Genomic DNA, 23,866 nt, shown 5'->3' on the forward strand with positions numbered 1-23,866 from the left:
TAAACTGGGTTATTAATGAAAGCTCAGAGACAGATAAGAGCTGCTTTGGTACACAAGAAATACTCTTATCTGAATCTGGTCAGGAAGGACTCGGAAAACACAGAAAAACAGAGTTGAAATATTACCTCGTGTATCTGATGCACACTGACACGTGCACTTTGCATGTAGAGCTGTCATTAGTCACTAGTCTAGAGCTGCAATGATCGATTAATCGTTTCAGTCATTTTTCAAGCAAAAAAAGTGAAAATTGGATTCTCAGTCTCATTTTCCAGCATCTCTAATGACATATTTACTGCTTCTCTTCATCATATGTAATAGTGTTGTATAGTGTAGTAATATAGTGTTGTAATATGTAAAAAGTTTTTGGACTTTTAGCCAGTCAACAATACATTTGAACACCCTGGTTGCAGAGGAGATGAAATGGGCATTTTTAGACATTGTATGGACTAAACAATTATTAATAAATCTTTATCTCTCTAAACTAATAGTACCAACAATGAGACCCACCATTCACATGTGCCGGATATGAAATGCAAACAATTGCAGCTGGATAAAAAACTCAAAATGTATAAGGGAAAATGTAACTACGAACTATGACTGCCAGATGTGAAAGATCACAAGATCATTTATCAAGTACTTCATGTGTTGCTTTTCCCACCAATAACCACAAAGAGCTCTGTTCAAGTTTCAAAAACAGAGGACACTTCACTTCAAATCTTTAACCCTCTGTAAATGCCCCGCTAGCCGGCTAATGAACGTTAACCCCGCTAGTTTGCTAGTAAACGATAGCCCCGCCCCCAGTCCGCTGACGTAATCTGTTCTTGCTTTAGACCAGCAAAGAGTTGGTGCTTGCTCTGGCTCCCGTTCTGAGGCTCCGGGCTAGAGCTTTGGCGGTAGAAAAGCAAAGAACCGGTGCTTAGTCAGGCTCTGGCTCCGAAGCAGCACCAGCTCCAGCTCGGTGGAAAAGGGGTATTTGTCACTATTTTCAGTATCCTTGCAGCATCATTCAGATGATTGGGTGACTCTTACCCTGTCTTTGTCATCAGCCACATCACAGAGCACATCGTCCAGGTCGAGGATGCCGCCGTCGCCGTGCTCCAACCGGTGAACCTGCAGCCAATAACTTGCATCCTGCAAGAGAGAGAGGAGAAGAAGAGTCTATGTTAACCCAACAGATTAGTGAGAAAGATTTTGACTGACAGACGACAAGTTTCTAATCTAAAAAACAACATCAGATACAAAGCATTTATTCTAGTCTGTATGAGAATTGATGCAACAGTTTTAGTAAGATGAAACGAGTCCTAACAAGAAATAAGGCGGTATGAATAAAAGCTTAAATCCTACACAAGTCTGTCTTCTTCATCCTTAAACAGACACTTGAACACGACATTCATTATGTCATTTTTGGGTCTCTTCACAAGGATCATAAGGATCGAGCCCTCGAGGGAGAATTACAACCAAAATTACTGTGTTATAGAATCCAATTTTTTGTCAGGTGTTTTGACATGAAAGACGCACGCAAAGGTCACAGAAGATTAGAAGAAGTGGGAAGATAAACACAGAGTTAATGTGACAAAGGAGAAGATGGAGTGCGAAAAAAAGGTAAAATATTCCCCTTCATCAAAGCAAATACGATGACAAATGAGAGACGCTAGATAATTGGAAGTATTCCCCGTCAGCGTGTTGACATGTGAAAAAGCACATGCAGTAAAATATAAAAGTGTGCAGCAATAAACCCAAAGACAGAATGAGTCCACCGCTAACCAACATGCGTGTGTGTTATGTGTATAGTGCTGCGAGTGTTTGGCAAATTAATGAGTCAAGACTTGAGTGTTTGGGCTCAACCGGCACGCAGCAGCCCCCAAGGCTTACAGCCTCATTACCCACTTGTACAGTTCCAGTCCACTGCAACACATGCCGCTCACTGCAAAAGGGCACCAGACACATTAGGGAGGGATAATAATACTACTCCAGTCTTTAAACTCGCTAAATAACTCCGGATAAAAGGCTTCCCTGCTTGGAGGAATAACTGGAGACGTTTGAGGAGGCAAAATGGAGGCAGGGAAAAAAAAAAAAGTGGTCAAAAGAGTGAGGGAGTGGTGGGAAGAGGTGCAGGAAAATATGCGAGTAAACAGCGCCAAAAACACTTCTTCACTCATTTTTATATACATGTCATGTTGCCAGTTTATGAAAGCTCTCACGTTGTGTTGTTTACACTGAATATGCTCCATGTTAGTGTCAGAATCGTGTATATAAAAACACCACAGATGTGCATATTAAGTATGGATCTGATAGTCCCCTCCAATTCCAATTATCCTATAATTCATGGCACTTAGTTGTTCCCATGGCGACCACCTGATACACAACACAACATTCAACTTCAGACCTTGAATAATACCATTTGTATAAAAATGTGTTACTGGCAAGTTATTTTTTTCCAGTCTAAAATAAGCTTTATTTAGCTTGTAAGTAAGAACACAGCACTCTGAGTATACTCTGACACTAGCCACTAATCTCAGTATCTACTTCTCAGTGCACTTAATAATGGGTATAAGCAATTTAGACATGGCTGGCTGGTAAAGTTTCTGGTAAAGCTGTCTGACTCAGTAATAGACTGGCAGGAGAAATGACTAATGCTAAGTCAAAGTCATTTATTAAGCAAGAAAACTCAAACATTAACAGTTTCTAGCTTGTCAAATGGAAATTAAATCGGCTTTAGGTCAGCCAAAACAAGTACCATTTAAGCCGTTTAAAAATGAAATGGGTATACTTGACTATTTTATAGACTAAATGAAAAATCTATTGCTTGGTCTGTAAAATGAAAATGATCATTTGTCTCACTAATAGTATAAAAAATTGCTGAACAGCGCAATAAAAACAGACTTTCACGTCATTTTTCCCCCATTTTTTTTCCAATAAGCTGTCAAAAGTACTGCCCAGTGTTCATTCTGCTCGACTGACAGGTGATCAGCAACACTGAGCTCTTATAACCAGGGGGGGATTTAAAATGTGTGAATCCACAGCAAGTACGAAAGCTAAATATAAAGACTGGAAAGAGCAAAGGAGTGGCAAAGATAGAGAGAATATAAAGAAAGAAAAGAAAGAGGAGGAGAGAAAAGTTGACATTAGTATTTCCATGTGTTGTGTCCTGTCAGCTACATGCGCAGACGACTGTCAGGCTGATGTGACAGATCTCACAGTTCGTGACAGCCTGTGGCACTTTCTGTAACCCCGCAGACACAAGAGACCCTGTGGAGTCCAGCTGATGGAGCTCAGTGTGAGAATAAACATATAAAACACACACACACACACACACACCCCTCAATAAGAGATTTTACCAAGAGGGATAATGACTGAGATTGGAGGTTGACCAAAATCCAATACAGATCCAGCTGCAGTCATTAGTGGTACTCAATACTTGAGGCACTTCCAAATAAGCATCATGTGGTGCAAGCTTGTAAAAAACAAAACCTATATAAAAAACATAACAAAATACAAGTTATGACCTAAAATATATGCATATTTTCAACAAATTTAGGTTAAAAGTTAATATTGTGGGACTCCAATAGAATATCTTTGCATGATATACAGTTAAAAAAACCTCCTTATTTATCTTGTTCTGGATCTTTATGAAGCCCCACAGTTCAGCCTCTGTCTGAAACAAGTCGTTTTATAGCTCCTGTCTCTTTAAGGGCCCCCTACTGATGATTGGTTAGCTTTGTTGTCTAGAAGCTATGTCAACAAAAGCTGCGTTCACACTGCAGGCAAATCTGATTCCTTCTCAAATCTGATTTTTAGGCCTGACTGTCCACACTGTTTTTAGAGTGTATTGTGTGATGTCATATAATTGCAACAGCTTCGCTTGAACCGAGACGTCTCCCCAAAGATTAAGAATATGGTTTGGTCCTCTGTCCATGGACTGATGTTTTCGATGTCCTCCGTTGCCTCCAGTGATATCGCGCGGGTCTGGTGTCTCATAGAGTGACGTAGCGTAGAGACGTAGAAAGACGTCATGGACAGTCAAATCTGATATGAGTGTTTGGAGCTGTTCAGACTCAGACACATCTGTCCAAATGAGATCTGAAACTTCCTCCCAAAGGTGGTTTCAATCTGGTTTGCAAAAATCAGATCTCATGTGATTTATGACTGTTCAGACTTCATAAGAGCATCTGGTTCCAATCTAGATGGGCTAAAAATCGGATTTTGGCTTGTAATATGAACACAGCCAAATAGTCAAACCATTTCACTTCTTTTTCTCCTTTACTAGAAATTTAAACTTCTGATTCTGATCTGATTCAAAATACAAGCGTGGACAACATCGAACAACCTTAGCAACAGAAATGTGGACAATATGTGAATAATCTGATGTCATCACGAGGAAGAAGTAGAGGTAAGGCTGAAGCTTGCTTTTGACTTCCAGGGAGGATTTCTTACCTCATAACCATCATAACAGTATAAAAATAACAAGACATTCACAAAAAGCACGATATGTCCCCTTTAAAATTCAGGCTACAAGCTGCACTTCACTGAAAAATGAAGCAGCGCAGCTCCTGGAAATCCAACCTAAGCTATAAAAACTCTTATCTAACACAAGAACGACAGGAAGTAGCCGACATTCACTAGATCGGCATCTGTCAACAAAGCAATGCAAACAAATTACTGTGGGTTTCTGTGTTTGTCTAAAGACTGTGTTTTCGAGTCGCTGCTGTCTGTCATTTTCTTGTTTCACAAAGTAGCTATTTTAAAAAAGAAAAAAAAAAAAGAAAAAAAAAGTGGGCCAGCTTGTGCAACTTGTACAAAATGTGTCAGTGAAGTGTCGTGGGACGGAGAGAACACACATCACTGCCTTTAATCCAGCTTGGCCAAAAATCACTTTTCACTTCTTTGTTAGGAGAGAAATGGGATGTCGCCCAAAAAGTATAAAAAAAACAAAACAGGTTGATTCATGGCACAAAATCACTGAATATGACTTTAATCAGGATTCAAACACAAGTTGTTTTAGGCTCCAGTACCAATAAAAGTGTATGTTAATGATTTTCTATTTTAAAAGTAACTTAATTCCTTGACTTCAAACAGATCAGAGTATGTATCACATGTGCACTCAAACATCTAAATAGAGCTCAACACATCATACACACACACAAACAACAATAAGCCACAATGATGCAGCCTGGAGACCCTCCTCACGTCCCCCAAAGGCTGTGCTATGTTTGGATCTGAGTAAGTGGTGTTACGATAGTGTTGTGTGTGTGTGTGTGTGTGTGTGTGTGTGTGTGTGTGTGTGTGTGTGTGTGTGTGTGTGTGTGTGTGTGTGTGTGTATGTAGGGCTCGTTATGCATAGCGGTTGTCTGTATCAGTTTCATATACTGTAGTGCTCATGTGTTTATAGTATGCTTGTATGTGTGTTTATAGCATGTATGTGTGTTAGGGTTGGGTGTGGCGGTCCGTGTTAAAGCATGTGTAAAATGTGTGTATAAGTGTGTGTGTGTGTGTGTGTGTGTTAGTGTGTCATACGTTGGGGGCCAAGTTCATCTGTTAAAAATAGCTCATAGCAAATGCCACGGTGCCAATCTTAAGACAGGGGACTGAGCGGTATAGTAAACAAGGTTATGGGGTTCCAGAGATGGAAAACAACGATGTAGATTATCTAAAAAAAAAAAAAAAAAAAAAAAAAAAGATCATATAGCGGACTCTATACTGTCTCATCCATCATTTGATAAACTTCTAAAATTCCCCAAAACGTTCTCATTCTCGTGCTCTCCCTCTGGGCCCTAATCTGGCAGCTCCTTTACCTTAAGTATTGCATAAAAACGTAGAACAGACCTGGAGTCAGATCAAAGACTCGCTTCCTGCTGCAGGCCTCATCAGACCAACAGACCTGGAAGCCGGCCAACAGCCAACAGCACTTCATTACAGACGAGCTGAGCAGCCCCGAGATGCTCAGTGCACCGTTAACGTTCACATAGAGGTCCGCGTCCGTTATTAAGAGTGTGCCTCGGTGTTATGTGTAATGACTGGAGCTCACTAAGAGTCATACTGAGGAGTTGAAAGTAAAAGCATGTGGTGTTTTTTCCTTGTTTTAGAGGCAGAACTTTACATCAGCTCTCTGAAGCTTTGCCAACAACTTAAACAAGCAACGCAGCAATGAGCCACAAAGTTTTATGTTTTGCTGCAAGAGAGAAGAGGAGAGGAGAGGAGAGGAGTGGAGATTCATTACTGCTGCAGTTTCTGGCTTCCTAAAGGTACAGTACAACTAAAAAGGAAAAAAAAGGACGTGCTGCTTCATGAATCAATAAATCAATGTTTAGATAGCAGCTTTAATGTATGTTCGTGCAAATCAAAGTATTTCACTGATGAGTGCCAAAAGCTGATAATAAGGCAGAAAATGCAAACAGTAGAACAATGAAACTAGTTATGCAACTAAACATAAAAATCAATGCAATAGATGTAGAATACTCCTACAGATGTAAAATAGATTAACCTTTAAACAGGCAGGAGTGGAGCATGAGATGTAAAAAACATAATTTGATGTTACTAGTTATCTCATTTGCACCTAAATGTAAAAATATTTTGAATATATTTTGGATTTCATGAGTTGTATCTCCACCAGGATGCATTGCACCGATTAAGGTATGAAAATAGTCATAATGGTAATCAATTAAATGTTTCATTTGATAAGAAGAGAGAAGAGAAATGCTTTCCTTGGTCTTTAATACCACACATACTAGTTTTGAAACTGATTTTATCATTTATATCGAATTATAGACCTATCACAAGCTTCAATTCTACCAAATCCAAGGCACATATAATTAAACAACCACCTTAACCAATCATGCTCCTAACTGGGTGTTAAAGAGTCTGTATCTCCTCGTGCACGTTGCCTGTTTAAGGGTTAAAATAGAATGACAAATAGTATCAGTGGGTGAGAAATAGGATTTTAAAACACAAATATATCATAAAAAGTGATTAAAATTAAATGCATATGGTCTATAAATCATTATTATCAAAGGCCAGGCTGAACAGGTAGATTTTATAGTTATCTTCCTCAGGCAGACTCAGTTCAAAGCAGCTGCCTCACCAATGTGTGTTTTTTTTCTTGCTACACTTTTGGAACAACCTGAGAACCTGAGGGCCCAAACTAGTTCATACATCACAAGCATGTCAGACATGTAACGCTGGGGCCAGATCAATTTGTTGGGAGTAAGGAGAAAGTTGAAGCTTACACCAACTGCAGTTGAAGGTTGCACTTTTTTTCTTTTCTCTCTTTTTTTTTTTTTTTTAAATCAAAGCGACAATCGGTTGCCCGGCAAAATAAAACAATAAAAACAGGCTAATTGGTTGCTGTGGAAACACAGCACAGAAGGGTGTTGTATTCAAACCAAACACCCTAAAAAATGTCTGTGGAGGATCTGGACCCAGACTTCCAGTCGGATGAGAGCGACTACGAGGAGGCTGGGAAGTACTGGGGAGCTGTTGAGGATGAAGATGAAGACGAGGTGCACTACATGGATCTGGTCAGCTTGCACAATGAGCTGATGCACTTTGAACACATCTACATGAACCACATAGAGATGGACATGCAGGTAGATTCATTTAGTTACATATTAATCTTTTTCCTCAATGTTTTATGATTAAGATAAGTCTCAATTAATACAAAAATCATGTCTTAAAGAGATATAAACTGATCACCTTTTGTGTTTTTCATCACAAAATAGACAGAACCAAACAAATCCTCATATATGAGTAGAGATGTTCCGATACCATTTTTCCCCTCCCGATACCGATTCCGATACTGATACCAGTGAAAAAAAAAAAAAATCATACTATGCCTGCATGATTGATATGATTATAATTGTGTTAAAGCCTTTGTAAAACATGAATGAATACAGCAAATGCAAATGGAAGCCATTTATTTTTAAATTTATTTTTAAAGAGTATAAAACAGTAGTACAACAGCAACTTAACTAAATAGATATAGGAATTTTTTTTTTTTCAATTAAAGTGCAGCCACAATATTGTAAAATTAAAAAAAAGTAGTTTCCAGAGTTTCCTGCTGCAGTTTGTCCTTCTTTTGGACAATTTGCAACACTCATGCCACCCCTCGAAAATTGCTTCTTTTCATATGTTGCATGTTGCCGTCTTACTAGTGGGAACATCCACTGTGATGTACTGCCAAACCGCCGACATCATGCGCTAACGTTAGCTCCTTGTTACAATTCATATTCACCCCTCTGAAACAGAAGCTGACGACGCCAGCATAGCGCAACTCTTTAAAGAGAAGAAGTGTGTCAGAGCTAACGGAGCTAGCCAGTAAATAGAATCCTATGTCTAATAAATTACATGGTATCGGATCGGTGCCCGGACTCCAGTACTCGCTGATATCGATGCTAGCATTTTTGGCAGTATCGGAGGCATTAGTTACTATAGTTACTATAGTTGCAATCGTTGTGTATTTTTATGTGATGAACCCAAAATAAACCACTGTCTTTCCGTCATATAACTAACTGAATATTAGTTTCAGCAGTACATGGACATCGGAGGCTGGCAAAGATTCAGCCATCACAGCGGAGACTCTGCGCTGGCTCTCATTCAGGATTATATCGACAGCCTTTTTCAAGAAACGCTCCTCACAGATTCCTCCGAGTCATCTCCCATCACATCGCACGGGGACGCTTCAACCTCCGGTAACGAAGATAACGAAGATAACGAAGATAACGAAGATAACGCACCGAGCTCCAGTCAAGACTCCGTCCAGCTTTACGAAGAAGTTATCACCACATCTTCTAGCTGGTCTACAATCTCCGACGATGTCGACGATACGGACCAGCAGACAACTACAGATGATACGGACAGTTCACAGGATGGATGTGAAGAGGGCCAGCAATAAACTACTGTAACTCTAAATGTAACTGAATGTTTGAGCTTCACTGTGCAGAGTTTACCACTAGAGGGCTGTTTTCACATTCATCTGCTGAGGGAGGAAAGTTTTATCGGTGCTCAACCTCAAATATAAACTAGTCAGGAAGCCAATCATGGTCCAGTCTGAGACTCACATGAGGGTACAAACACTGAGAATGGAGTTTCAAGTTAAACCTGGTGCTTCAGAAATATTTGCATAATCACAGAATCTGGATTTTTCAAAGACGGAAAATAAGTTTTTTAAATAATTTGTACTTAAATTACTTAAAACAACATGTCAGACACTGACAATGATTATTCTAAGCCAGGGGTGTCAAAGTTCAGTTCAAGAGCCACATATAGCCATATTTGATCTCAAGCTACAAATAAATATATCAGTCAAATCTTTACTATAATAAACCATCTATTTACTGTGAAAAATGAGCAGTATCAATAATATCATTTCTGGGTTTTTTGTCAGATTATTTTGAAAAGAAACTGCTTGAAAATTGTTTTACACCATTTGTGACACAATTTCATGTCCTATTTTATGTCTTGTGTATTTTATTGAAACTGAAAATGAGAAGAACTGACAAAAAGAAAGAAAGAATCAAACTAAACATGGTCTGGGTCTTGGGTCGGCTTTCCCATAAAGACCTCCAGTTTGAACCACAGATGAAATTAAAACAAGTGAATTATTTAAATATGAAAGCAAATAACTGAAATGACTCATAATTGAGTTTCCTCCACTGACACATGTCACTATACTCAGAAGATGTTGTGGCTCCTAAAATCATCTTTCACTATGTTGGTTTTCATGTTCTGCACTGCAAGTACTCTCTTCCTGTTTTTGTAGTGAATCCTCCTCCAGGCTGTAAAGCGATGCAGCAATGTCTTTCCCAATCTTGTCTTATAGTACACAATGTAAAACGCCTTTAGGCTCCCAGTGTTCTCCTGCCAAAGCTTTTGTTTTCATTATTATCTTTTTTTTTTTTTTTAACTTATGTGGCAATGAAGTATTAATGTTAAAATGCTCTAAGCGACTTCTGAAAGGATAATGGTTGGTATTTGTTATTTATCAGTTTGCAGTTTATCTGTGCGGTTAAGTTTCTCTTTCTGGTCTCTCTCTCACCACTTTCATTCTGGTCTCTTTCCATCTCAGCTCTTGCTCCTTTTTGTCCTCATAAAACTTTAACACTGTGCTGTACTTGTACTTGACACACATTAAGAGATGTGTCATATTCAACAAGGCTGCAGTGTATCTTCAATGGGAATCTATCTATGCAGCTCAATGTAATGTTGCATTGATGCAGACACACAGCAGATCAATTCTTGTGTAACTCTTGATTTGCAACTTTTTGTACCCTCCAGAGTGAGTCCCACTACTTAAAAAATGCATGTAGCCTTTTCTCCTCCTCCTCCTCTTCCTTTTCAGTTTGCAAAAACAGGATGGGGCACAAAACATATATAAAGGGGACACAGAAAGATCTAAAAGAATATTTAAGTGATTGTAAATTCAGGAGTTGGAGGGGTTTAAACCAAGGCCAGATGGAGAGAGGAGGGGAGGAGGAAGTTACTTAAAGGCAATGAGATGCTGAAATTAAGACAACATGACACTTATCTTTATAAATCTAACACAATCTGGAGCAGAGGATGCTTTATCCTCACAGCAGGTGTACTACTAATGTACAATGGATTAACAACAAACAGTAGGCTTATTGTAATTTAATGTCAAGCGTGTGATTGTGCAGAGTGTGTGTGTTCATTTGTGTGTGTGTGTGTGTGTGTGTGTGTGTGTGTGTGTGTGTGTGTGTGTGTGTGTGTGTGTGTGTGTGTGTGTGTGTGTGTGTGTGTGTGTGTGTAAAATCTATCTGTAGCATCCACATGACCCGAGGCAATTTTCAATGAGCTAATAGCGTACCCCTCGCTGAGATGATGCCAGTTTAAAAAAGGGTCAGTTCAGGCAATTTGCATAATATTCAGATTCAATAACAACCCTGTAATAAATCCCACCTTCATGAAGGTTACAGTTTGCAGCTTTAGAGAAGATTCACATGTGTGTTCATTGGAAGGCTGTAATTTAGAGTGCTTTCTAATATTTAGTCTTCTCTGACTGATGTAATGTTAAGCTTTTACTGAAACTGGTTTGTAACCCTCCTGTTGTCCTCAAGGCAAGGAAGGAAGGGAGGAAGAAGGAAGGAAGGGAGGATGAACGAAGGGAGAAGGAAGGAAAGGAGGAAGGAAGAAGGAGGGAGGAAGGAAGAAGGAAGGAAAGGAGGGAGGGAGAAAGAAAAAGAGGAAGGAAAGAAGGACAGAGGAAAGGAAGGAAGGGAGGGGTGAGGAAAGAAAGAAGAATGGAGGGAAGGATAGAAGGACAGAGGAAAGAAGGAAGGGAGGGGTGAGGAAAGAAAGAAGAAGGGAGGGAGGAAAGAAGGAAGGAAGAAAGGGGGAAGTAGGAAGGAAAGGAGGAAAGAGAGAGGAAGGAAAGAAAGAGAAGGAGGGAGGGAGGAAGGACAGACGGAAGGAAGAAAGGGGGATGGAGGAAGGAAAGAAGGGAGATGGAGGAAGGAAAGGAGGAAAGAGAGAGGAAGGAGGGAGGGAAGAAGGATAGACGGACGGAAGGGAGGAAAGAAGGAACAGTCAAAACAGACGGGGTCAATTTGACCCGGGAGGACGACAGGAAGGTTAATGATGATGAAGAGGAGGAAGAGGAGGAAGGATTTATTACTTTGTGCTATATGGATCTAATAACTCATCTAAACATGCAGATAGTTTTATTTCTGAGGTTTGGAGATTCAACAGGAGTTCAATGGACAATGTTTCTATGCTTGATAAAACAGACTCATGGATTAATAGAAAAATTGCTGCCGTCTCAGCAGTTTTAGTAATCTTATACTACTGACAAGAGGAAACAAAGGAAATGAAGCTGGATTATAACTCCATTATGGTCACATCATCTAAAACTGGAGATGGTCAAAGTGGAATTTGTCCTCTTGAACTTATTGTTGTGGTATTCATGAGGCAGAAAAGACAGAAAATGATATCTGGGGATAGATGATTAAATTAACCCTCCTGTCGTCCTCCCGGGTCAAATTGACCCCATCTCTTTTGACTGTTCCTTCTTTCCTTCCTTCTTCCCCTCCTCCCCTCTTTCTATGCTCCTTCCTCCTTTCCTCCTTTCCTTCTTCCCTTCCTTCCACCCTTCCTTCTCTATTAAATTCTTTCCTCTTTTTTTATCCTTACGTTTCCTTCCTTCCTTCTTTCCTCCCTTCCTTCTCTATTAAATTCCTTCTTCTTTTCGTCCTTACTCCTTTCTTTCTTTCTTTCTTTCCTTCCTTCCTTCCTTCCTTCCTTCCTTCCTTCCTTCCTTCCTTCCTTCCTTCCTTCCTTCTCTGCTCTTTTCCTCCTTCCACCTGTCCTTACTCCTTTCCTTCCTTGACCTGAGGACAACAGGAGGGTTAAAGTAGGGACTATTACAATTTAAGCTCTGACTCTTGCATTCTTGTCAGCATTAGATGTGATAAAGTAACGTTAGCTTGATAGAAGGGAATACAAAACATCTAACTGCTCGCTTTAACCTGCATATCGGTGAAATGCTGTGAGGACTGTGGTTATCGTGCATAGCTCAAATGAGACTAAAAATATTCGGCAGGTTACAGCAGGAAAAAGTCATGTTTTTGCACCAACGCCCTCCCTGGATAAATAAAGGTTAAGTATTACCTGTTTCCTCAAGGTTTCAGAGGTGATAACTTAAAACTCTGACAAAACAAGTGCTCAACATCCATGTGAGTGATCATGCTGCTGACACGCTGACATACCACCTGACTTCTTCAAATATTACCCCCCCTGTCTTTATCTAGCAGACAAACATCTCTCCGCTCTGCTTATCAAGCTTTGTAAAAAAAAATCCTCCTCCAGTCTCTTTCTGATGTTCAGGATGTGTGCACAAACCGCAGCTGGGAGAAAAAAAAAAGAAAAACACAGCGTACGCGACCTCGGCTGCATGGGTCAATGCAAGGTTGAAATAAGAAACAAAAGAACCTTTTCATTCAAGTATAATGACACCAGTGAGAGGTAAGAGGGGCGGAAATTGGAAAATGCCATTTAAGTGCAACGTGATGTGTGTAAAAACCACAGAGTTCAGTAGAAAGACAGATGTGTCAGAGTGGTGTGATGACGAGGAACTACACAAGCACTCTGCAAGTATATGTTAATACACATGTGAGAGTATGTGTGTGCACTATGTAGGAAATCTGTAAGTTGCCAGTTTCATTTAACTTTCAGAGTCAGAAACCTTTTGCTGCTTAAAACTACATTTACAATTGAATTAATGAGAGATGCATGGAAACGCTTGCACTGCATCTTATTTAGGGTAGATTAGAGTAATGTGGGACAAACAGGCTCCAGTGCATTCATCTCTTTTTCTATACAGTTATGTTAAAGCTAACTAGTATATGCAAACTGTGTAAGTTATATTGTTTAATATTACACATGTGAACATATAAGCTACTCATTTTTTTAACGAATCTGATGCAGAAAGCAAAAAAACAAACTAACTAACATGTAGGCCAACAAAATGAAATGACCAAATATGGGTATGCACATTTCAGAAAGTTTTGACAGATAAGGCTGCTTTGTCAAAGTATTTCTAATAGGTTTTACACCGATCTGGTCGGCTATATCGGATCGGCCGATATTTAGCATTTTATACAATGTGTGAGATCGGCTGTAATGTCTTAATTCACCGATCCGATCAATGTCGTCATGTTGAAACTTTTTGCAGATGCTCCTGTTGCATAGATTGCAGATGACTTGTGTATCATCTGTCTCATTTAGTCTGTTCCACACCACCGACATGTTTGTTTGAATCCAACAGCTAACGTTGACCCCTGTCGATGTGACGGACAATAAAGTTTTTTGAATCTTGAATCATGAGCTGTCGGATGTGGGTGTTGTGGGCAGACAGATAAAACACAAGCTATTTACAACCTGTGCAACACTAAAGAACCTCGTGGGGAACCCCACAAATGTACCTGGATAGGGAACACGAGGAGGAGCATGCCGAGTTTAAGAAACGGAGCGTGGACAAAGAAGACGTGATCGGATCGGTGATCAGTTTATTTAAACTCACTGATCGGTGATAGGCCCCAAAAATCCTGATTGTGTAAAGCCTAATTTCTAAGCCTAAAAAATAGTGTCTCATATTACAAAATCTATGAATTCTGAACGATGGAACATTATATGTGCCATTTTCCTTTAAAGTACAGTATCTAAAAATTGTCTCTACCCTAATCTGCTCTTCTTGAAAGGACTGGCTCACAATTTTTTCAACTATTCCTTAAAACAACAGTGAGGTGCTCAAACATCCACTGAACATGTTTGGGTCACTTTAAATCATTCCTCTTGTTCATACTGACCATTAAAAGACCTCAAATGTGCTTTCAATAGAAGTGATGGGGGATAAAACTCTGCTGTCCTTTTTGAGCCAACATGTATTCAAAAGCTTATCTGAAGATAAGGTAAGGGTTCACTTATCTGAGTCAGTCAAATAAAGTGATTATCCTCCATAGTTAGTCTTTCATGTTTTAAAAAAAGAAAAAAAACCCTCTTTGTGTCTCGACTTGTTTTCCTGTTGAGCTTCAGTGAAAGTATCTAAAAGTAACTAAAAAAAGAAGGAATTTAGCATTAAAAAGATTGAAAGATTTTGATTTGATTTGACTAATTTTAGAAGCTGAAGCCTGATTTCATCTTCAAATAAAATGTTTTTACACAGAGAGAGAACTGTGCATTTTATCACCCATCACAAGTGTATTATGTCAGTATGAAGAGGAGGACACCTAGACACCTGATTATAGCTTTAAACCTTCCTGTCGTCCTCCCGGGTCAAATTGACCCTGTCTGTTTTGACTGTTCTTTCTTTCTTTCTTTCCTCCCTCCTTCCTTCCTTCCTTCCTCTTTCCTCCCTCCTTCCCTTCTTTATTCCTTTCTCCCTCCTTTTCTTCCTTCCCTCTTTCCCTCCTTTCCTTCCTTCCTTCCTTCCCTCTTTCCTCCCTCCTTTCCTTCCTTGCTTCCTCCCTTCCCTCTTTCCCTCCTTCCTTCTTCAGTTCTTCCTCCCTCCTTTCCTTCCTTATTCCTTCCCACCATCCTCCCTCCCTTCCTTCCTTCCTTCCTCCTTTCCCTCCTTCCTCTCTCCTTTTCTTCCTTCCCTCCTTCCTCCTCCCTCCCTCCCTCCCTCCCTTGACTCGAGGACAACAGGAGGGTTAAGAAGGAATGGGGATACACTTACATTTAATACACTTAGATTTGCATTCATGTATCTCTCTTTAAAAGGTGCTACGAGTGGCATGTCAAAGATTATCACTACCTATAAATATCTAACATTTGGTACTGATACACGGCTTAAACCTGCAAACATGGTTACGTATTTGTGCCTTTGCCATCTACATCAGCATTCACATCCTTTGGCTTACTGCGCAGCACCATCAGCACCAATTCAAGTACCAAACATTCCTCCTGATGTAAGTGCCAAGTGCAATTCAAGAGCCTGGACTGCAGCCAGACTCACTGCCTGCCATTTACTCTCAGCAGAATTAACAGCTGCCCTGTCCTGCTCTGTGTGTGTGTGTGTGTGTGTGTGTGTGTGTGTGTGTGTGTGTGTGTGTGTGTGTGTGTCTGTGTGTGTACGTGTGGGCTAAAGGCTACGGTCTCCACTTTAAATATTCAGTCTGGATGAGAAGGAGGGGTGAGAGGTTTCAATCAAGGTGACGGGCCACAAAAAAAACACAAAGCCAGAGAGGCGAGAGGAGGCAGCCAAAAGTCCTGCGACTGCATCCGAGAGCCAAGACACTTCTCTCTCGCCATGTGGTTCTTTTTCCCCTTCTCTCCTTTCCTTCCCGTTTCCCCCTGTGTATTCATTTGTCTGTCTCTCCGTCCCTAAATCTAAATATTTAAATATCAATTTTAGATCTACTGTTATAAATAATATAAAACTGGCTCACAGTTTTGGGTTTTTTTTGTTCAGATTGTCAGATTTAAAGTCCCCACACATTCAGAAGTTATGTGTTTTTCTGCACAACAATTGCTATGGGTTAATTTTTATACTGTTAGGGAAGTCATGTTGCGACACAGCTCGGCTCAGGAAAGCTTCTGGGAGCTGATAATGAGGAAAATAACGGGAAGAAAATGCAATTAAGCTGCTGATTATACACTAGAGTCCTGCTAAAAAGTTAAAAAATACAGTAAATACCTAAACAGAGGAGTATTTTGCACAACTTATGTTTCATTTTTTTTCCAGACTGCATATACTAAGCCCTATATAAAACATGCATTACACTCAGGCGGGGAGTTCTGGTCCTCTGAAATGAGGCCGACGCGGAAGTAACTTAGAACTGCATTCTATCAAAAGGCCACCAGGGGGCGACCATCTCTATACAAGTCAATGGAGAATTCACCAACTTCTCACTTGATTTCTAACCTCAGTAAACGTTTTCAAAATGTGTTTATGGTCTCAATCGCTAGTTTAAAGCCTTCTTCAATGCAGTATGATGTTCATTTGGGACATTTTGGCCTCCCTGATTTTATATGTGACGATAAAGCAGGGTATGCATTAGGGCGTGGCTACGTCCTGATTGACAGGTTGATTGACCAATGTCCTTGAGATCCAGCCCTCGCAACCAATCGCAACCTCCCCGCTCCACCCATGACTCCGCCTCATGCCCATATAAGTAGAATCCGTGTTTTTATTTTTCCCAGCATGCACCTGAAATTTTCAAGATGGCGCTGCCCAGATTCTAAACTTTTTTGCTTCCGAGCAGCAGTCCACAAACCAATGGGTGACGTCACGGATGTTATGCCCATTTCTTTTATACAGTCTATGATTACACTGAGAACTATGTAATGACACACCAATGTAAAGAGTATAAAGAGATCGCACACAAAACCCTCATGACAAACATTATAACTCAATAGATCCATCCTCCTTTCTTCCATGTATCCCTTCATCTATTACACACAACCATCACTCCCAAACTTCTCCATCAAGGTCAAAGCTCAAGGCCTCATCCCTCAATCATTAATTTTTATCAATGTATCACCTTTGTGTCCTTCCATTCAACCATTCAGCTGTTGTCTCAGGGAAACAGAAACAGAAAGAGCGAGGCATGGGTGGGAGGAGAGGAGGAGGGAAGGAGGGAGGGGAGGGTTGACCCTGGCAAAAGCAAGCAAGCACTTCAATGGCAGCCAGTCTCACACAGAACAATATGGCCATTCAAAGAAAACGCCCGTATCTGATCGAAACAGGCCACCATTTGACAGTTTAACATACTACACTCTAAAAATAGTCCAAATTACACCGCCTACGAGCAGACGCAGAAAACTGAGGCAGGTAAGGATTAATCAGTGGACTTTTTAAATTCAGCACATTAAGCTTTAAACAAGAGAGTCTTTACTTCAGCTTCAGCTTCAGCTTCAGCGTGAGTGAACTGCAGTTTGTCTTCAGCGTTGGGATTAGAGAGCTCCTCGTCATATAAATTACTCATTTGATGAACGGAATTGAACCGCAATGATAAAAAAAATGGTGACAACAACAAAAATAAATAAAGGCAAGCTGTGCAAAATATAAAAGAACAAAAGGATCTTACATATGGTGAAAAGGGACAAAAAAAAAAAAAAAAAAAGTAGGAGTTTTCAGCCTGTGGCCCGATTCACACGATGAATAATGAACAAACTGCACAGCGGCAGTGTTCAACGTCTTTAAAACTTCCACCTCCTGAGCAGCGAAACTCGAGATAGCCCGAGAGGAAGAGAGGATGGATAGATAGATAGAGGGGGGTCCGCAGGGCTGGGAAGTGAGGAAGGGTTGTGATTCGCATGAGAGTGGAAGAGAAACAGAAGGTAAATCCATGAGCCTGCAGTTTCGCCTCCAAATAACCAGAGTCATCCTGATTAATATTTCATTTAAAAAGAAGGCACTCTTTCTCTCTTCTACCGAATTACACTAAAAACTGGATTCCATCAGTCAGTGTTAGAGCTTTGCATTGGCCACTGAGTGAGTGAGTTGCTTATAATCAGGGTTTACTTTAGCCAGAATATGACCATTTTTGTCTGGTATCACAGATTTTCATCCAGCAGATAAAGATATGTGTAATGGGAAACATGCAGATAATAATAAAATACAAATAAATAAATACATTTGTAGCCTAATACTGTCTGACCTTGTTACGACCCTCTAAAATAGCTCATGACAAACATGGCCAAATATAATAAAGAGAGTCAGGACTGCAACAAATTAAACCAATTTATTAAGAAAATAAGCAATCAGGTCATTCAGAAACTGATGGACCGAACAAAGTGAACACAAAGAAAGAAGGGAAGTAGGGAAGACACTCAGACCAGCCCACAAGGGGGCATAACGTAATTTGGGGGCTCGTCCGGGAGTCTGTTGCCTATAAACCTTAAATATAAACTTATACTATGCAAATGTTTGGTTTTGCTTCCACTGTTTAGACCAGGGGTGTCAAACATGTGGTCCACGGGCCAAGTACGGCCCACCAAGGGGTGTGATCCGGCCCACTTGCCATCCTGTGTTCTTGTCCAACCTTCCTACCTTCCCTTTTTCCCTTTCTTCGTTCCTTCCTTCCTTTCTTCCTTCTGTCCTTCCTTACATCTGTCCTTCCTCCCTTTCTTCCTTCTGCTCTTCCTTCCTTCCTTCCTCCCTTCTGTCTGTCCTTCCTCCCTTTCTTCCTTCCTTCCTTCCTCCTTCCCTTCTGTCTGTCCGTCCATCCGTCCTTCCTTCCTTCCTTCCTTCCTTCCTTCCATCTGTCTGTCCGTCCTTCACTGTCTGTCTTTCCTACCTTTCTTCCCTCCTTCCTTTTGCCTGTCTTTCCTTTCTTCCCTTCTTATTTCCTTCCTTCCTTCCTCCCTTCTTTCCCTCCATCTTTTTAATGATCCGGCCCACATGAGATGAAATTGGTCTGTATGTGGCCCTTGAATGAAGATGAGTTTGACACCTCTGGTTTAGACATTAAAAGAGATAAGGGTTTGGTCATGTGACTACTCCAAAAAGTCATACTGTTCTCTCTCAGGTTATGTTTCATCGAATATTATCAATCATTGTCTATAGCATCATCAATTAATCAAGAATGTAGTCATAATCTCTGCACTGCAATTCAAGTGCAGATTGATTTGAGAAGTCTGCACTCTATTACATCATAACGATTACGTAATAGACAATAATTAATGCAAACTGCAGCATGGATTATATGACAGCATTTATAGAGTTTCATCCAGCACAGAAATGGACTGAGGACATTCAACAGAGTAGCACAGATAACAGAATGATAAGCAGGTATATGTGATTTTCTTAGTGAATTGACTATAATAATAAAAACTACAGGTATGTTCCTTTAACTAAGCAGCAGTCTGCATTCAGTACCTGTGTCATACAGAAACACAGTCCATCCTTTATCAATCCATTTACTTTAGAGTCGACAGCAATAAGCAGCTTAGTCGGGGGAGGGGGGGGGGCAGAGTTAGGATCAACAGTTAAACACATTGTCTTCTAGCGCATCACCACGGTGACCTTCACACAGGTTGCACGTTAACTTGCTGATGTTAAAAAAAGAAAAGAGACAGAGACAGAGACAGAGAGAGAGAGAGAGAGAGAGAGAGAGAGAGAGAGAGAGAGAGAGAGAGAGAGAGAGAGGGAGGATGATGGGAGTGTGTTTTCTCACTAAACAGCGGTGGGAAAAAGATAAGAGGAGAGCATCTCACTCTTTTTTTTTTTAGCCAGTAGCTACGTGTTTATTATATGATTTTAATTTAGCTTTCTTTCTGCATATATAATTTGGCAACATGCTAAATAAAATTAGCAACGCTTTATTTAATTGAAATTGAACCAAATTGAAAGAGAGAGCTTAATTGTGTAAATTCACACTTAAAGACAGGGGTGACAAACATATGGCCCTTGGGCCAGAACCGGCCCGCCGAGGAGTCCAATCCGGCCCACTTTTCTTCCTGTATTCTTGTCCTTCCATCTTTCCTTCCTTCCTTCCTTCCTTCCTTCCCTCTTTTCTTCCCTCCTTCCTTCCTCTTTTTTTCCTTCCTTCTATCTGTACTTCATCCCTTTCTTCCTTCTATCTCTCCTTCCTTCTGTCCTTCTATGTGTCCTTCCTTCCTTCATTCTGTCCTTCCTTCCTTCCTTCCTTCCTTCCATTTTTCCTTCCTGTCTTCTTTTTGTTCCTTCCTTCCATCTTTTTAATGATCCGGCCCACATGAGATCAAATTGGACTGTATGTGGCCCTTGAATGAAAATGAGTTTTAAACCTCTGCTTTAAAATAACTCAAAAACAATCAGCATCTGACAATAATTGATTGTATTAACTAGAGTATTACAGCATTTCCATGTTTAAATGCTGCCTAAACCTGAACATAAAGCTTCTATCCTACACAGACAATAATGCATTGCACCTATTCTACTGAATCACATTGTGTCTGCGGTGCCACGCTGGGACATGGGAAGGAAAGCAGCGGGAAACATTTCCTCTATAATGAGCTGGAAATGGAAGTGTCAGCTACAGACGCAGCTCAGCACAATGACATCAGACTTTTTTTTTTTTTTTTTTAAACTGAACCTGCATGTCAATTAAGGTCAGATTTAAGGTTTGTGACACTGCTGTATTGCCAAAAGTTGCATCATCTTCAAATGATAACTACGTCTTTTTTCTTTTTTTTTTTTAGCATCGGCTTTGGATCATTGGGATTGGATTCATGCAACACTGCAAAAAAAAGCAGCCTGCAGTTTTGATTCACAGTGAGGCATCATGGCTGGAATATTTTAGCTGGTTGGTGTTTCCGTTAGTTTGAGCGCTTCCTGAAGAGAGCCTAACAACCATTTAATCACGTAATGTTCACAAATGAAGGCCTTCTTATCACAGTAAATTGCTGCCGTCATTCCATTAAGCTTACTGTATGAGAGAGAGGAAGGCCCTAAATACTTTTACTATCAGCTCTGACTCATCTCACAGCATTTTCACAGCATGCTCCTTCAGGCCGTTTTTTGAAACCAGAACTGGGTCACATGTCAAATATTTCACATTAACCTGTTTTAACGTTGGAGCACCAGGTGAGAGATTTACAGCATCGGTCGGTTAATAGCGGTTCGGCCAAATTCTGGATAAAATAAGCCAACTATTTTGTGCTTTTGGACGCGAGGCCTAAGATATTAAAACTTATTCTGATGTCTAAAAGAAATTCCTTTGACCATGTCAGAGCAGCAAATCACAGCAAGTCCTGTAAACACTGGAGAAATCGACTCCCTTCAAACAATGGGCGATAAAAATTCAGCCTTTACAAAAACAGAAAGACAGAATCTCTTTTTCCAATGAAAAGAGGCTCAAGGTTGACCAGAGGAAGCTAGAATGCAGGAAATCACTGCCAAGTTTAATTTCTATTAAGGTTTAGTCTAGGACAGAGGTGTCAAACTCATTTTCATTCAAAGGCCACATACAGACCAATCTGATCTCATGTGGGCCAGATCATAAAAAAGATGGAGGGAAAGAAGGAAGAAAGGAAGGAAATAAGAAGGGAAGGAAGGAAAGACAGGCAAAAGAAAGGAGGGAAGAAAGGAAAGACAGACAGTGAAGGATGGACAGACAGATGGAAGGAAGGAAGTAAGGGAGGACAGAAGGACAGAAGGAAGGAAGGAAGGAAGAAATGAAGGAAGGACAGATGGGAGGAAGGAAAAAATGAAGGAAGGAAGGACAGATGGAAGGAAGGAACGAAGAAAGGAAAAAAGGAAGGTAGGGAAGAAAAAAGGAAGGAAGGAAGGAGGGAGGAAGGGAGGAAGGAAAGGAAGGAGGGAGGGAGGGAAGAAAGAAAGAAGGAAGGAAGGACAGATGGAAGGAACGAAGAGAGGAAAAAAGGAAGGAAGGAAGGAAGGAGGGAGGGAAGAAAGAAGGAACGAACAAACGAATAAAGGAAAAAAGGAAGGGAGGAAGGACAGATGGAAGGAAGGAAAAGAACACAGGAAGGAAAGTGGGCCGGATTGCTCCCCTCAGCGGGCTGGTTCTGACCCACGGGCCGCATGTTTGACACCCCTGGTCTAGGAGGTAAAATGAAGATACACGTTGGAGTGGCAGCTACAGTTACACCAGCTGACAGCCTTCAAACCCCCCTGGCCTAACTTCTCTTTATTCTTCAACAACTCAACAACAAGGAGGGCTGAAATCAGGTTGGAGTGGGGGCGGGGGGGGGGGGGGGGGGGGGGGGAATCCAAAAACTGTGAGAAGTCAAGCTGAGAACTGAAATTTGGCAATGATCCACAAGTAATCAAAGTCAATGAATACCTACAGAGAAGGAGTGAATAGACCATTTCCGAACCTTGATTTTCCCCCCCGATATGACAACAAGACAAACCGACACTGACTGATGTGAGCAAACACTCGTGACAAGATAAAAACTATATTCATGCATGATTCCTTCCTGAGCGATGTAGAGGAAAACCACAAAGGGAGAAAAAGGAGGAAAACACAGATGAAGAGATAGAGATATGAAACAAAAGAAAGAGCAGAAGCAGTAATCGGAAAGGCTTAAAAAAGAGACAGAGATACAATCACAGGTTGAATCAGAGGCGACTGGCTCAGGTACATTTGAAACCAGTCATCTGCAGTTCAGCGGAGACACACGATCTGGGTGTCGTGAGGAGGACTCAATAGCGCCAATTAGACATGTTTGTGATACTCTATTGATTCCAAATGAGGGGCAGAGGGAGGGGGGGGGGGGGGGTCTGTCATTTTTCATCATGTAGCTACAAAGAGATGTCAGATTATACTGGCAGATTTTAAGCAGCAGTTAGAGAGTGACATCGTCCTCCTTCAGGCTGGTATGGATTCGGTGCTTTGCTCCAGGACTCTTCAGCAGGATGGAGGCTTTAAAACTGGGGTAACACTCACATAATGAAATTTGAAATAGTGTCTCATAAGGCTGGTTGATATATTTGACCAAATACCTCGATATCGATAACAATACTTTAGGAATGACTATCGGTGCTTTCACAAAATATTTACACTTAGGGCTGGGCAATATATTGATATATATCGATACCGTGATATGAGACTAGATATCGTCTTAGATTTCGGCTATCGTGATATGTCATCAGAGTTGTCTCTTCCTGCTTTTAAATGTTGCATTACTGTAAAAACGTGTACTTTTCTGAACTTACCAGACTCTTCTAGCTGTTCTGTTATTTACTTTTTACTCACTTTGTCATTATAACCACATTACCGATGATTATTTATCAAACATTTCATCATGGAAATATTTAGTGAAAGCATCAAGAGTCATCTCTACATTATCGTTGCAATATCGATATCGAGGTATTTGGTCAAATATATCGTGATACTTGATTTTGTCCATATCGCCCAGCCCTATTTACACTATATGAATTTTGATATAATCAGCACTGTGGATATAATGACAAAGTGGGTAAAGAAAAACACACATTGCAATGCACACAACATATGACCAAACTATAGATGCTATTGTGGAAAGACTTGATTTCTCTTTTAAGAATCTGCTTTAATTAGTCCCTGTGTTTGTTTTAATGGGCAGGTAATGGACATGATGAAGAGACATTCAGACCTTAGATAAAAAAGGTATAGCTAAGGTATGAGCTGTTTTTAGTCTGGTCAAAGACAGGAAGTGCTGGTCAGAAATCCCTCAGGTGGTGCAGCTGCAGTGTAGAGTATCACGACCCCTCACCCTTACACGTCATTACAGTGTATATTCAGGTTAAATTAACATGTCTGTCTTTATTTTTCTTCCTTTTAAGAACATTTTAGAGCTGTAATCACAATACCGTGAAACCGTGATATTTTTGCTTATGGTTATCATACCGCCAGAATCTCATACCAGCCCATGCCTAAATTGGTGCTTTCATAAAATATTGACACTTTATTATATTTGACTGGTA

General features: G+C 40.5%; 1 protein-coding gene across 1 annotated transcript in view; it reads right to left on the minus strand.

Moving 5' to 3' along the window:
* LOC128369481 (partitioning defective 3 homolog) overlaps positions 1–23,866 on the minus strand; it is a 328,222-nt gene that overhangs the window by 257,105 nt on the left and 47,251 nt on the right. Inside the window, exon 2 of the mRNA XM_053330529.1 lies at positions 1,030–1,131. Within this exon, the coding sequence (XP_053186504.1) occupies positions 1,030–1,131 (102 nt within the window). The remainder of the gene's footprint in view (positions 1–1,029; positions 1,132–23,866) is intronic.

The sequence above is a fragment of the Scomber japonicus genome, chromosome 12 (assembly GCF_027409825.1).
Source record: "Scomber japonicus isolate fScoJap1 chromosome 12, fScoJap1.pri, whole genome shotgun sequence".
Taxonomy (NCBI): Eukaryota; Metazoa; Chordata; class Actinopteri; order Scombriformes; family Scombridae; genus Scomber; species Scomber japonicus.